This window comes from Colletes latitarsis, chromosome 10 (assembly GCF_051014445.1).
Source record: "Colletes latitarsis isolate SP2378_abdomen chromosome 10, iyColLati1, whole genome shotgun sequence".
NCBI classification, from domain to species: Eukaryota; Metazoa; Arthropoda; class Insecta; order Hymenoptera; family Colletidae; genus Colletes; species Colletes latitarsis.
In genome coordinates, this window is record NC_135143.1 from 21,814,440 (window position 1) to 21,827,538 (window position 13,099).

Genomic DNA, 13,099 nt, shown 5'->3' on the forward strand with positions numbered 1-13,099 from the left:
TCGACATCCACATTTTTCCACGTAATTGAACTGGTCCTTACGTGCAGAAATAGACATTTCTTTCTAGAAAGTGCACTGGCGAAACGTACAGGGTGAACAGTGTGAATTGTTACAAACTGTTTCCTTGAGAACCATCAGTGACATCGACATAATTTTTTTTTAGCGTTACAATATTAAAAAAAAAAAGAATTTCTTCATATTATCAACGATTCCCAGGAAAGTAGCTCCTGAAAGTTTTTACTTGGTTCACTCTGTGTACGAGTTTATTCGATACAAGGAATGAAACGATGACGCTATTGTGTGACCTATAAAGATTACTATTATTATTATTTCATCGTGGATAATTACAATAGACTGACCTCTCGTACATCGTCGTAAATGTCCTTCAGGTCGTCTTCGAGAAGTCGGTAAGGGTCGACTTGGTAATCGTGCAAGGATCCGGGTAGCTGTGTTTGCATAGAACTCATCATCCTTGTGACATTCGTCCTGTAGTCCAGCGTGCTCGTTCTACTCTGCAAGGAAAAAGAATGATTCATTATTAATTATTAATGGTAAGGAAGAAACGCCCAAGGTAGAAAATCTAACTCTCGTAACTCTGAAACATCGGTATAATCGAGATTCAACACGTTTTATTTGAACATTTTAGCGCCAAGTGAAATTCTTTCTTTGAACTTCGACAGCTTAGGCTAATACGTTGATTTGTTCAGATTTAGTATTCATATGGAAGCATTGAATAATCTATAAGAATATAGAGTTGTAAAACAGTCATAAAATTGAACTTTGGTTCGTATCATTACATTTTACTTTCACTCGTTCAATGCAACGTTTATTTTTAGACAATTATTTTCTTTGTAAAAATTTATAATTTTGTTTCTACAATGCTTCTAATATTATATCATCGACAACATAAGTGGAAATGACAAGCATTTAGTTTCGAATTACGTGTACTCGTAAATACGACAGTATCATTTTGTAATAATAATTTCATAATATATTACTGAAGATGGAGTACTTCGAGTAAGGCAAACAGCTGCAATAGTCATTTCATGAATGTGTTGCGTATATCCAATAAACACGCTGTCCGACCCGTCACTTACTACTGATTTAGTCTGACCATATACTGTCGTTTACTACTTCACCTGTTGCGTTACGGCTGACATATCATTGACTTTACTACTTGCAGGAAATGCACAAACTGATTGCAAGTATTCGCTATTCCATTCCACGTGCAACGTGAAAGTCTCGTCACTGTAGAAATATTTCATTCAACCGGTAATCGTGAAAGCTTGTGTCTAAATTAATTACGACGCAATTTGCCGCTGTTCATTGAACAATTCTAAGTATAAAACTGACACTTTTATCAGAGGATAAATCATTTCAGAGTTAATTCGAGGAATTACAAATATTTCTCTATCGAATAATATCAACAATTTTTAATATTCTCCGAATAGCGATAAGAAATAATACAAATATGAGCAAGCTTGAATAGATGAATGAACGAAACGTGAATTTAAAAGTAAGAGAGAAGCGTGTGCAGCATAATAACTAACGACAAAAGTGTGACAACTTGACAATATTTCAGCTATTATAGGAGAAACAGATTCTGCTAACAATTTCAAGAAACAGAGTATTTTAACACAAAGAACAGTAACTCATAATTACCATTGAGCGTTTGACGTGATATGACAAAGTTTATTAAACTGTACAGTGTATTCGCGACAATTTTGAAGAACCTGTAGCGTTAATTATCGGAGTCCACGACACGTAGGGAGGCCACAGTCGAATGTTTGATGCAGTTTGACAAAGTTTGATCGAGCAGTTTGGATACATCCCGTGCATACTACGATTCTCTTTCCAGGGAAACCATCGCGTCGCGATTTCGTATCGATAAACACGGAACAGGCGGAATACGTAATGGGACGTTTCACAAAGTGGTAACTGTTATTTACAAAATCCATCATTCCTATGACTGTTTACGTTTCGCGGGCACGTAATGGCTGGCTGATCGGCGTACGAGCGCGTCTTTTTTCCAGATGTCGGCACTTTAACGCGGCTCCCAGTGCCAAGACGACATTCCTTCCCCTCGTGGCGGATCCCGTCGATGCTCACTTTCGTCATCGAAACTTGATTCTGATTCCCAGCGATTTCTTTGCATTCACCGCGACGCGCGAGCTCGACGCTCGCTTGCCAGTCACGGTTTGTTGCTGACCACGAGTGTGTGAGATCAGCGCCGGAGGATTGGGCATGTCAGGATGCAGTAAATGGCACTAACGCAGTTTCACAAGTTCGCCTCTTTGCCGGCGGATTAATTGAGGTCACGGCAGGCAAATAATGCCGCGTCTTAGCAGGAACGTTAGATACGACGCGAGCTGCATCGAGCGTTGTTCATCGTTCGATATAAAAATAAATATTTCAGAGAAACGATCTCGCGTATCACCCATCGACAGTGATACTTTTCGAGGGCTTTGCCCTTTCGTCGACGCCAGAAAAACTAAGCTAAACAGGAGTTAAACAATTTAGAAAACAAGAATGGAAGTGTCAGGTAGTCGCGTCTATGATCGACAGTGCGTCAATAGCGGACAGTTTTCGAGAAAAAAAATTGAAAAATGACCATTATTAGCGGTGTTCTAACGAGATACTGTCTGGGGATAGGTCCTGTCATCGATTGTCAGTTACGAAAAAAGAAACGATGGCTTATTTTTCTAATGTTTACTTTATTCTTGAATCCTTATTGTACTGGAGTATGATTTGGGCCAGTTTCCACGTTTGAGTAACTGTAGTTACTGTATAAGTTTATTTACAGTTACTTAAACTTGATATGCGATCCAAAATCATACCCTGATACGATTAAAGGTAAAGAGTAGTCCAAATACCTAGTATTAAAAAAACGTTGACCTGTTTCTAAAAAAAGGAGGTTTATGGATCAAAAATCTTGAAAACTTGCGTAGGTGAAAAAATCTTTGTACAAGATCCAATTTTTTATTTTTGTGTTAAATAAAACGATACAAAAATAGATAGTATTAGACCAACATTGCGAAGTACACAATATATTGAACCTCTGACCAATAATGCATTAATGGAACGCAAGCAGTGTTATCAACACGGACATCATGAAACGTATCTAAGACTTTAAACCCGTTTTTCTGGAAAAGTTGATTTATCCTCTAGGCCTCTTTTCTTGAAAGTCATATATAAACAGAAACTTGAAATAATTTTATACAATGCAATAGTTCAGGCCGTTCTAATTTGAAATTTTACATATACAAAATGTCATTCAATTTTATTTGACCTACTATTAAAAAAGGTTGTGCACCACTGCTGGATTGAATGTTCCTGAAACGCTCACGAAGCGGTAAAGATTACCAACGTTGAATCGCTATGAAACATGAATCAATCCACCTAAATATCGAATAAAAAATTGATTTTCTTTAGCAAGACGTTTCGATTTTTTTTTCGTGTGTAATTAATTTTCATCACACTCAATGCTCATAATAAAGTTAATACATAGCCCTTTGTCTGTACCAAAGTACAAATTATTCTTCACAATTCTAATAAAATATTCGTATTTAATCAATAAGAAAATTAAATTCTCATATAAACTTGAATACATTTCCTTCGTTCGAAGTAGGTGAAACCTAGTAGAGAATATTACTTCTCTGAAAACGAAGCAGCAGTACGGTGATAGTTGTTTAAGTCGAGGTAAGATCTACGAGTGGATAGATCGTTTAAAAAATGGCCGGACCTCTCTCTGCGATCTTTCAGGTCATTCAAGCGGCGCAATGATGGCTACGCATGAGATCGAAAATTTTCTTTCAATATGTAATTCAATCTATTCTACTTTTTGCGGTAAGGAGAACTTTTTCCACTAGTTAATTAACGATTTAACAAATTTCAAACGTAACCTCCGCTTCTTGTTATTATTTATTTCAACGACACAGATTTCGATTTCTTAACAAGTTAATTTTCTCCGCCATTTAAGGAAGGCAAAAACAAAATCAAAAGTGTCCAAGGTGAGACGTATCTTCGTACGAGGATAATTTTAAGACGTGCAATACTTTTGCAAAAGTTTCGAGACTCCTCGAGTTTTACTGCTTCGTGCACGAGGCCTTGAAATGGTTTGAATTCTATGATCGGTTACAGGTCTGGGAACCTTGCGTTGCGACTTCGAAATTACACCTGACATTTCTCGCGTTAGATGCAATTATCCGTAAACTAGAACTTTAAATACCGTGCGTGTAAACGGCAGCGCGACAGTCCAAGAGACAGCCCATCGATACCTCGAGGCGATCAACGGTCGTTTAATAGCGGCGACGTGTGGCGGTGAGTTAGCTTAAAACAAAATCTTGTTTATAGGAGGACATGCAACATTGAGCAATGACCGTGTCCGATGTGTGTCCATGCGTGTCATGCGATTTCCACGACGCGGTGTCCGCTTATTACATTCTTGGATAACTAGTTTAGTGGCAACAGGCAAGTTCACTACCCCACTTTTACCTCTCTCGCATATTGCCCCGTTACTCAAGGCCAGCGTTCAAGAAAATAACGCATCAAACAAAAAGATCGACAAGCCACCGTTGCACGCACGGCCCCCGGTTTCCGTTTTCCCGTCACATATTTGTATTCCGCGCGCGAGCAAACCATACGTGACATTATAAATCACTTGTGCAAGATGAACCACTATATCAAATAACCATGCAGAATGCTGGGAGAAAAGAATTGTTTTTTTTTACATAACTGGATATAAAAATTCAACGTTCGTAGGTACCGTTTTTAAAATATTTTTTTACTTTGCATTTTCTTCGAATAAAATATTTACAAATTATTTTATGATTATTCGTTTTACTTAGCCAATATCATCGTTAGTATGGTTAGAAATAATTACACTTCTTGTTGATCGATCTTGAATTATTTCTAACTATACTGACTGTTTAGAAAAATTATAATCCTGATAAAAAGATTAACAGAAACGAATGTGTTACGATAGTTATTTAAGCAAAACAATATTTATTTTAGTAGAGTAGGATATACCACTCTTTTTACGTCGTATTTAATTTTCTTTGAGATTTATTTTAAACATTTGTTTAAATGTTTAAAGATAACGAATATAGAGTAGCTATCAGGTACTTAAAATTGCTCGATGGTTTCGACAATAAAGTCTACTCGTATCGCATAAAAACGATTCTTCGTATGTGAGATTAATAATTCATACACATTTAGTATCATAAAACTATATGGTAAATTAATTTGATTTGCATAACAGTGTACCATACTTTTGGTACCGTATTAAACGACAATGTTCCACTGGTATATTATCCCACGCTTCTGCGACATTGACACGAAGTTGATCTAGATTTTTTGGTTTTCTTCTTTCCACGCATTTCTCGATATCGATGGAAGACTTAATTAAGGATACAAAAGGCCAATTAATGTGTCAGTGGGAATTAGAGTGGAAACAATCAGTACCTTTCCACATCACTATCAATTTGCAATTCAAATAAAATAATATTTCAAACGAGAAGTGAAATTTGAATAAACAAAATTTTTTTTCTGCTGAAAATTAATTTTCAGAAGATAAAATATAAGAAATATATTTTATAATATGTTTTCACGTTAAGAATTACTTTAAATCCATATTTATAATACATAGTAGTTCATCTTATGCTTTAGATTAACAAAATGAAAACATTTCATTTGCTGTTAATAAATCAAGATGAATTGGATGAAATTACAATACGTGTTACAAAATTGAAAAATAACAATTTGCTTTTTTGTCTTGTATTTTGTCCTACAAAATTTGATTACCGTATGCATGCAGAGAAAACGGTCCCGAATTAATGAGAATGTGGAGCTACGAGTAAGTAGAATGTGGTCAGCGCTGACTAATTTTGTCTTACGAAGGCTGCCAATAACGTCTGACTCAATACGACTCTCAAGAAGGCCTTTTTCTTCAGAGAATAATTGCGTTGACTCCAACGTATAATTGACAAATAATTTTTAATTGGTATGCAATTTCATTCCAGTACGCGTTATACTGTAAAACAACCGTACATTTTTATCTCGAGTTAATTGCTAGTTATAAATATGAAAACTAATAAGTAAATGAGTAGAAGAATAGTAAGTGGAATGCAAGGACGTAGTCGCCACAATTACATTTCTTAATTTCATTTCTACTTTGACAACGTTGCTTTTGCTCCCATTGCTTCACTCTAATAAATAATCACGATTACAATTGCATATTTATACATTTACGATTGCTTCTAATTCTGGTACACAATACTTAACAGAAATATTTCCTTCGATTATAATAATTCAGTCGTTACGTTACTTTTATAGGCCGGCAATTTCACACACCTACTTCGTACATTTTTCCTCTAATTTCTAATTATCACCGTCTGGTTTTCAAGGACGTATAGTAACGAGCATGCTTTCACCAAAGATTAGTATTCCCTCGAATCGAGTTCCTCCAGGTGATCGAAGTTTTTTCTTTTCACGTCGAGAAAGAATGCGCGAAAGAATCTCTAACAAACTAATTGTTGATTCGATAATTCGTTTGTCGGTACGTAGTGGATGAACTCGAAGAATGTGAAAGCACGTAAATCGTTTTCAGGCGCCATAACGTGTCACCAGTGACGTATCTACTCGATAATCGTGTCACCAATGACGTCTCCGCGTGCCCCCATTCACGAAATTCTCGAGGACGTTTTTGATATTTCGATTTTTGGAAAAACGGCAACCATACGTCCGAAGTAAAAGTTGGCAAGGGTGGTGAAACAGTTACGAAATCTTCCCTGGAACTAGGCATATCACGTGCGTAACGGTTAACTCGCATAATTCTTAAGTCGATGGTAATGAAACCCCCTCTTCTCCGTTCGTCGGAACTTTCGTAAATTCTTTTAATAAAATTCCTGTCATTTCCTAATGGAAAACCTACGTGCAAATTAATCGTCGAATTTCACATAAATTTCACTCGGTCCTAAGAGACTACGTGACCACTTTTATCGATTATAAAATGTTCATCATTTTTGGGTATACGGTGGTTGGGGCATCATGCATATGTATATTCACGGAATTTCCAGAATTCTTTCGCGACGCGTCATATTTATTCCGTAAACGTTTTTTTTTTTAGAATTTTTAAAGGATTGGAAATTCCACTTTTAACCCACCCGTAGCACCCGTGTATTCTATCGATAAGATATTAAAAAAGGTATTTGTCGTTATCGTGATCTTTATAATTCATACTTGGGTAATATAATATTTTAAAAGAAAATCGATTGTATTCGATCGATTATTAGCATTCATTATCATTGGCATATTGTTCGAAAACTCTTTCTATGATTACAAAAATGTATATTACATTTATTTGCTTGAAAACAAAACTATAATTTTATAACGGAAACTTTAATTCACCCAGTAGAATCCAGACTTTGGTTATATGACTCTTGATTATGACACAGATTATTATTCTTCAAATTTTATTCCATTATAGTCGCGAATTAAAAAATTGGATCACTCTAATATAAGCATCGAGAAAAGTTGCCTTGGCTCTAGTTCTTTATCTTGTCGTTTGATATTACATATGTAATATTCTAATTAAGTGGAATTTAATTGAAACGCAATAAAAATAATTCTGTGTTAAACGCGAAGGACTTTTATGACTGGCGACACCTAGTTCTGTCTGAGTGGCATTCTATTTCAATCAATAACTAGTTCAGCAATTAGTTTGTAATAATTTTTTCTTGACTTACTATTTCCCTTGTCCCACAAACGGTGTGCTGTTTCGTAATTACAGCGATTACCGAGGAAATACAGTTCGATAAAGGAACGGAAGAAGGTGAAAACGGCCCATTGAATTCTTCGCTAGGCCCGTCCGCTGCTTACAGATAATTTATTCGGTGTAAAAGTCAAGGATCAGCCACGTGTTCAGGATTTCGAGAATAGAAATGGAGACACACCTTGGGCAACGTGTGGTACGAATGTAATTCTGCGATTACATTTCGATTTTTATCTTCGACAACTTGCGATAGAACGATCACACTTAAAATTTACGGCACTGTTTGAGAAAGATTACTTTTCGATCTATGGGAATTTGGTACGTTGGAAGTACGCCTGTTTTCGAATATTTTAATGAGATAAAAGCCGACAAGATACTTTTTTAACGTGAAATATTTTCTTAATTTGATTCACTATAATATACTGATTATTTTTTAAATTAATTTATCACTTCGACAAATGAAAGCCAGTTTGTATTTTTAGAGAAAAGTGGCACATATTTGGATTACAAATTTCTATTCCGATTAATGTTTCGCAAATAACACTCGGAAGTTTTGTGCACGTCTTCTGTTATTATACTTTCAGAATTCAACAGAATTCGCGTTAGCATCGTTGGTGCAATTTAAGAATAATATCGAGCCTTGACGGTATTAATTTTATACCGAACGGACACGATTAACGTTCGTTAATATTCATTGTTGTTTCGGGGAAGGGACGAGACGTTAATTACAATTAGCAGCGACGTTGGTTCCGGAATGGAATGCACCTGAATTCAGACGAAAATCGAGATACAGGCGCGCGAAATTTTTAACGAAGTTCCTGTTGGAGAATTCCCGTTGTTCGTTTTTTTATTTGCTAGGTACAGCACGCTTGTATTTCTATTGCAACATTTTCTCCAGAGATGGATCATTTATCTCTATTTAAGATTTATTTGGAAGTATGCTAATATGAAAATAGTTTATTTTTACTGCCAGATATAATAGTAGATAAATAACGAGACATTTGCCATACCCCAACGAGTTAAATCTTTTTTGTCCCGTTTCGATGAATAGTTCATAACGTTTCGCCTTGGCCCATCTTCTTTGCCCGCCCTGCACGGATGTTAATATTTGCATCGGGAATAATTGTCTATATCGAGCGGTGTCCATAAAAATTGAAGCTCGTTTCAAGTACACGCACGATTATGAAACTGTCCAAGAAATATTTTTTAATGACTTCTTTTTTTTTTTTTTTAAACGTGCAAGAACTACTTGCCGCGATGATCTGAAGAAATACGCACGATGGATGGCGTAAGACTGCATGTCTCTTGTGGAAGTGCTTCTGTCGCAAGACCGTTCTTAACTCGCACCTGCGCGTACCTACTGTTCCAACGGAACTACAAGAAGCTCGAAATATCATACGAGAATCGCTCGACCGCCCTTAGCTTCTTGACGAATTTACATTATTATTTGGTTGGCGGAAACGTCTCTATGCTGACCAAAAAACGTGCAAGTCCTTGATTGTGCTATTAAGAAATAGTATAGAAAAATAGAGAAAATATCAGTAAAAACATTTACAGCAAAACTCACATTAAATCAAACGAAATTAAAAATGGGGGCATAGGGAAAGTTACTAGCTTTATTCGATTCTATAATAGTTGTTTTTTCTATGTGTGTATTTTTGAGATCAAGTTTTATATTCGAAGTATATTTTAAAAAAAAATAGAAATTTGTATCTGTTTTAAAATTCCAAAAGCAAAAATTTGGGATCGATGACGTTGTGAATATAAATGCAATAAAAATCTCAATAGGTGTGACTGCTATCTGTTAAATTGAGGTTTTATAATCGTTACGAATACTTTGTTAGTTCAATTAACTCGAATCGAAAGTACCGGTACATTTAAATGAGCTGTGAAAATTAATTTATGCCAAAATGCAATCAGCCGTGTCTACGAAAGACATAATCGATTCTCATAACAGTTTTCCAGCTGCACCCACGTTGCTTAGGAAATTGCTTCGACGTTATAATATAGAAATTGAACTAAGAACCCTCGATACGCTTTTTACATAGAAGTTGTAATCTATTTGTGTCATATTAGACAAACGCACGTATAAGCATATTCGTTTGACTATAGGAGGCCTGCATTAGAATGTAATTCTTCTATTTGTCAGATCCAGTATCGTTTGTGTGCGAGATAAAGTAGCACCAGAGATAAAAACTGGCTTTTCTTGTGCTATAAATTGATATCTCGTTCGCGTGTAGCAATCTATTTTATACATATTATTAATAATTAATGACCGTTGGATATTGGAAGTAATTTTTATTTTAATCAAATATTCATGTTCTTTGAGATTGATTTTAAAAGATATTACTCAGAATTGTGGGTTTCAAGATGTCACAAAGTAAAAATCAGGTTTCGACGCATTTAATCATTTCCACGCACTCGATAAATTTTGTGTCAAGCTTCCTAAACCCATCGTGATCCCAAAGTCAACCATTTATCTGTATTTTTAAACTCTGATTCAATCCTATTGTCAATATGCATCGAAAGCAATAATATGATCTACGAACAATGAGTATGCAACAACTATTCTATAATATCTCACACTAGGATAGGAATATTTAAAAATTTGTGTTTACTGAAATGTACCTTTTAATTTATATCTTGTTATTAGTGTTTATCAATTATCGTACATTATTTTTCAGAAGTGAAACGTAATTTAGTTCTATAGGGGGTTGAATACACGATCATCGAACGCTGCATCGTCGATCGCGTGACGATCGATACGCTATAATAGATTGCTAAATCGCGTTACCGCGACTTTCTGTTACAAGTTTATAACCCGTGTGCGGATCTGGGTGGAGCAGGGTCGTCTTAAATCGAATATATGTGGCCAGTTCGGCCTTTCTGTAAAAGGAGAAAGTGAGGTTACACGGCATGTCTGTTCGACGCCTCGAGGTGGATTGTGGCAACTCAAAGTTGATCGACAATGCTGTAAACTTGACTAAGAATAGTTGTCACAACTATCCAGATGGAGGAAGGAGGGACACCTGCGGATAATCGACGGTTCTAGATGAAATATGAATACCAAATAGTTGGTTTCGAGCGAAAAAACAATTACACAAGCCATGAATACATTAAACAGAGTGTCTCGAAATTATGGGATAAATCGAAAAATTCTTCGTACCGAAAGAGATCAAAGAACAGGGCCGTGACCAAATATATTGGTGCCCCGGGGCAATAATGACGTACAGCACCATGTGCTCATTCGATTTGCAGTGCTTGAATACACAGTTCCATTTTTATATTTGAATTCGATAAAAGAATATGATTTTGATTACTATTTTTCTCGACATTTCTGCTACATGTTTTTTCACTTAAAAAAAAATGTTTAATTACAATAATTATCTTCCTTATAACTTAAAGAATAAACGTGAAATGAATAAGCACGAGAAACTGTGGTGATTAATCGGGACTTATCCAAGTATGTAATCGAGTGTTTCGTTAATAGAAAATCATGTAAAAAACAATGATAAAATATGCAACCGCGACTCAGACGAAGATTTACTGAGAAACGAAGTTCATAAATATTCCTTGGCCAACCTGAGTAAACGCACCGCTAGAAATTAATTTTCCCCGTGATCGATGCAATCCCGTTTTCAAATGGTGATCACGTATTTATTGTCGCACACGTACACACGTCCTTTTTCCTGAACGCGTGAAAGATTAGCGTTGCGACACCATTCTTTATTCAGTTAAACGGAACAATGCCGATTTGTTATATTTTATACAATTTCTGTATGCTTTGTTTTCATTACCTTACATAAAAAAAGTTATTCGAATGTTATTCTCGATAAGTTTACTTTTTTGTTCGATACAAATAAAATAAAATATTAAATAAAAATTCGGAAGTAAACTATTTCTACGTAACAAAGATGGTTGAAATACACCCTCCGATTCATGATAAATCGTGATTAATCAAATATAAATCAATTGATTCTACGCAAGGCAAATCTATTGAGAAAAGCGCTAAGAATAGAAATACCATTTAACAAAGCACTCATGAGGTTGCCTACCTCAAAAATTACCTGATGGTCCTTGCGATCAGTCCAATGCAAAATATTACTCAACACCGTGAATTTTGCATACATTATGGGGACAGGTTCATTTCGAATAAGATTTTATTCTGCATGCCTGAACGCCTCCATCATTGAACGATATTTAAGGAGACATTAAAAAGACGTTAAGAATTTCGTAAATTTAGAAAGTATGTTTTAATTGTTTCCAGAGAAAAACAGTGAAGTATAAGCTTTCGGCGAAACGAGCAATCGTCGAGGTTAAGTTATGTATAATTAACAACAATAGGAACCACGAATTTTTTCTCTTATCGCGTCTCGGTGGCACAGTTAAAAAAGATTATTAGAACTACAATCCCTCGAAACTGTAATGCACACTCGTATAGAATCCGCTTTATAGAACCAGGTAATTAATCTTGCAGACAAGATTCACGCTCAACTGCGTACCATTTTATTAGTTTGTTTTCTTAGGTAATTACTAAAGACAACGGCAGTCGACACGTGAACTGATTTAAATGCATTTTATTGTATATTCAATCAAGTAAAAGATCCACGTTCACGCACTTCAAGGTAATAACATGCTTAATCCGAATCCTCGACAGGTACAACATCTCACACAGTGATTCTCAAACCTATTTGCATCATGATTAAGCGAGGAAACTTTACAATGATTTAACAACTAACTTTAAAATAGACTAATAATAGACTACGTTCATTGTTCGAAAGAATACTTAGCTTTGCATTCTTGAACCTCTTGGAGATTTCAAGGGCTTCGTAATTTAAACATTTCGACACTTAAAACCTGGATTCGTAGAACTTCGTAAGAGGTACACGTGCAAAATTCGACATACTTTTTTACGGCTGGATCGACTTAAAAAGTCGATTGATTCCAAGAAACTAAAATTGTTTAGACAAGTCATCAAATAACTGTGTGTTCGTGGAAGGCCAACGAGAACTAGCATACGTCACGAAGTTGCTTGTCGATTTTCACTTCCATTGATTGACGCGAAGGACACTTTTACCCTATCGTTAGAATCAATGAACGCATCTCGTGTTTCAAAAAAAATGTCCGTAGTTCAGCGAAACAGAGATTATTGCGTAAGTATAAGACGGTGTTACGTCTGTTCGATGTCAATGTCAGAAACGTTTCGAATTTGATAAGGTATTTCGTCAGTTTCTCTGATTGCATATTTTGTAAGTTGCTATGAAGGAATCCTGAATGTTAACTACATTCATTCAGTTACGAGCAACAGCAATTTTTGTTAGTATCTAA

The 13,099-nt window shown here is 35.6% G+C and overlaps 1 protein-coding gene across 1 annotated transcript in view; it reads right to left on the reverse strand.

Moving 5' to 3' along the window:
• Positions 1 to 13,099, reverse strand: part of Qless (decaprenyl diphosphate synthase subunit 1 qless) — a 52,160-nt gene that overhangs the window by 16,355 nt on the left and 22,706 nt on the right. Inside the window, exon 2 of the mRNA XM_076775155.1 lies at positions 360 to 512. Within this exon, the coding sequence (XP_076631270.1) occupies positions 360 to 512 (153 nt within the window). The remainder of the gene's footprint in view (positions 1 to 359; positions 513 to 13,099) is intronic.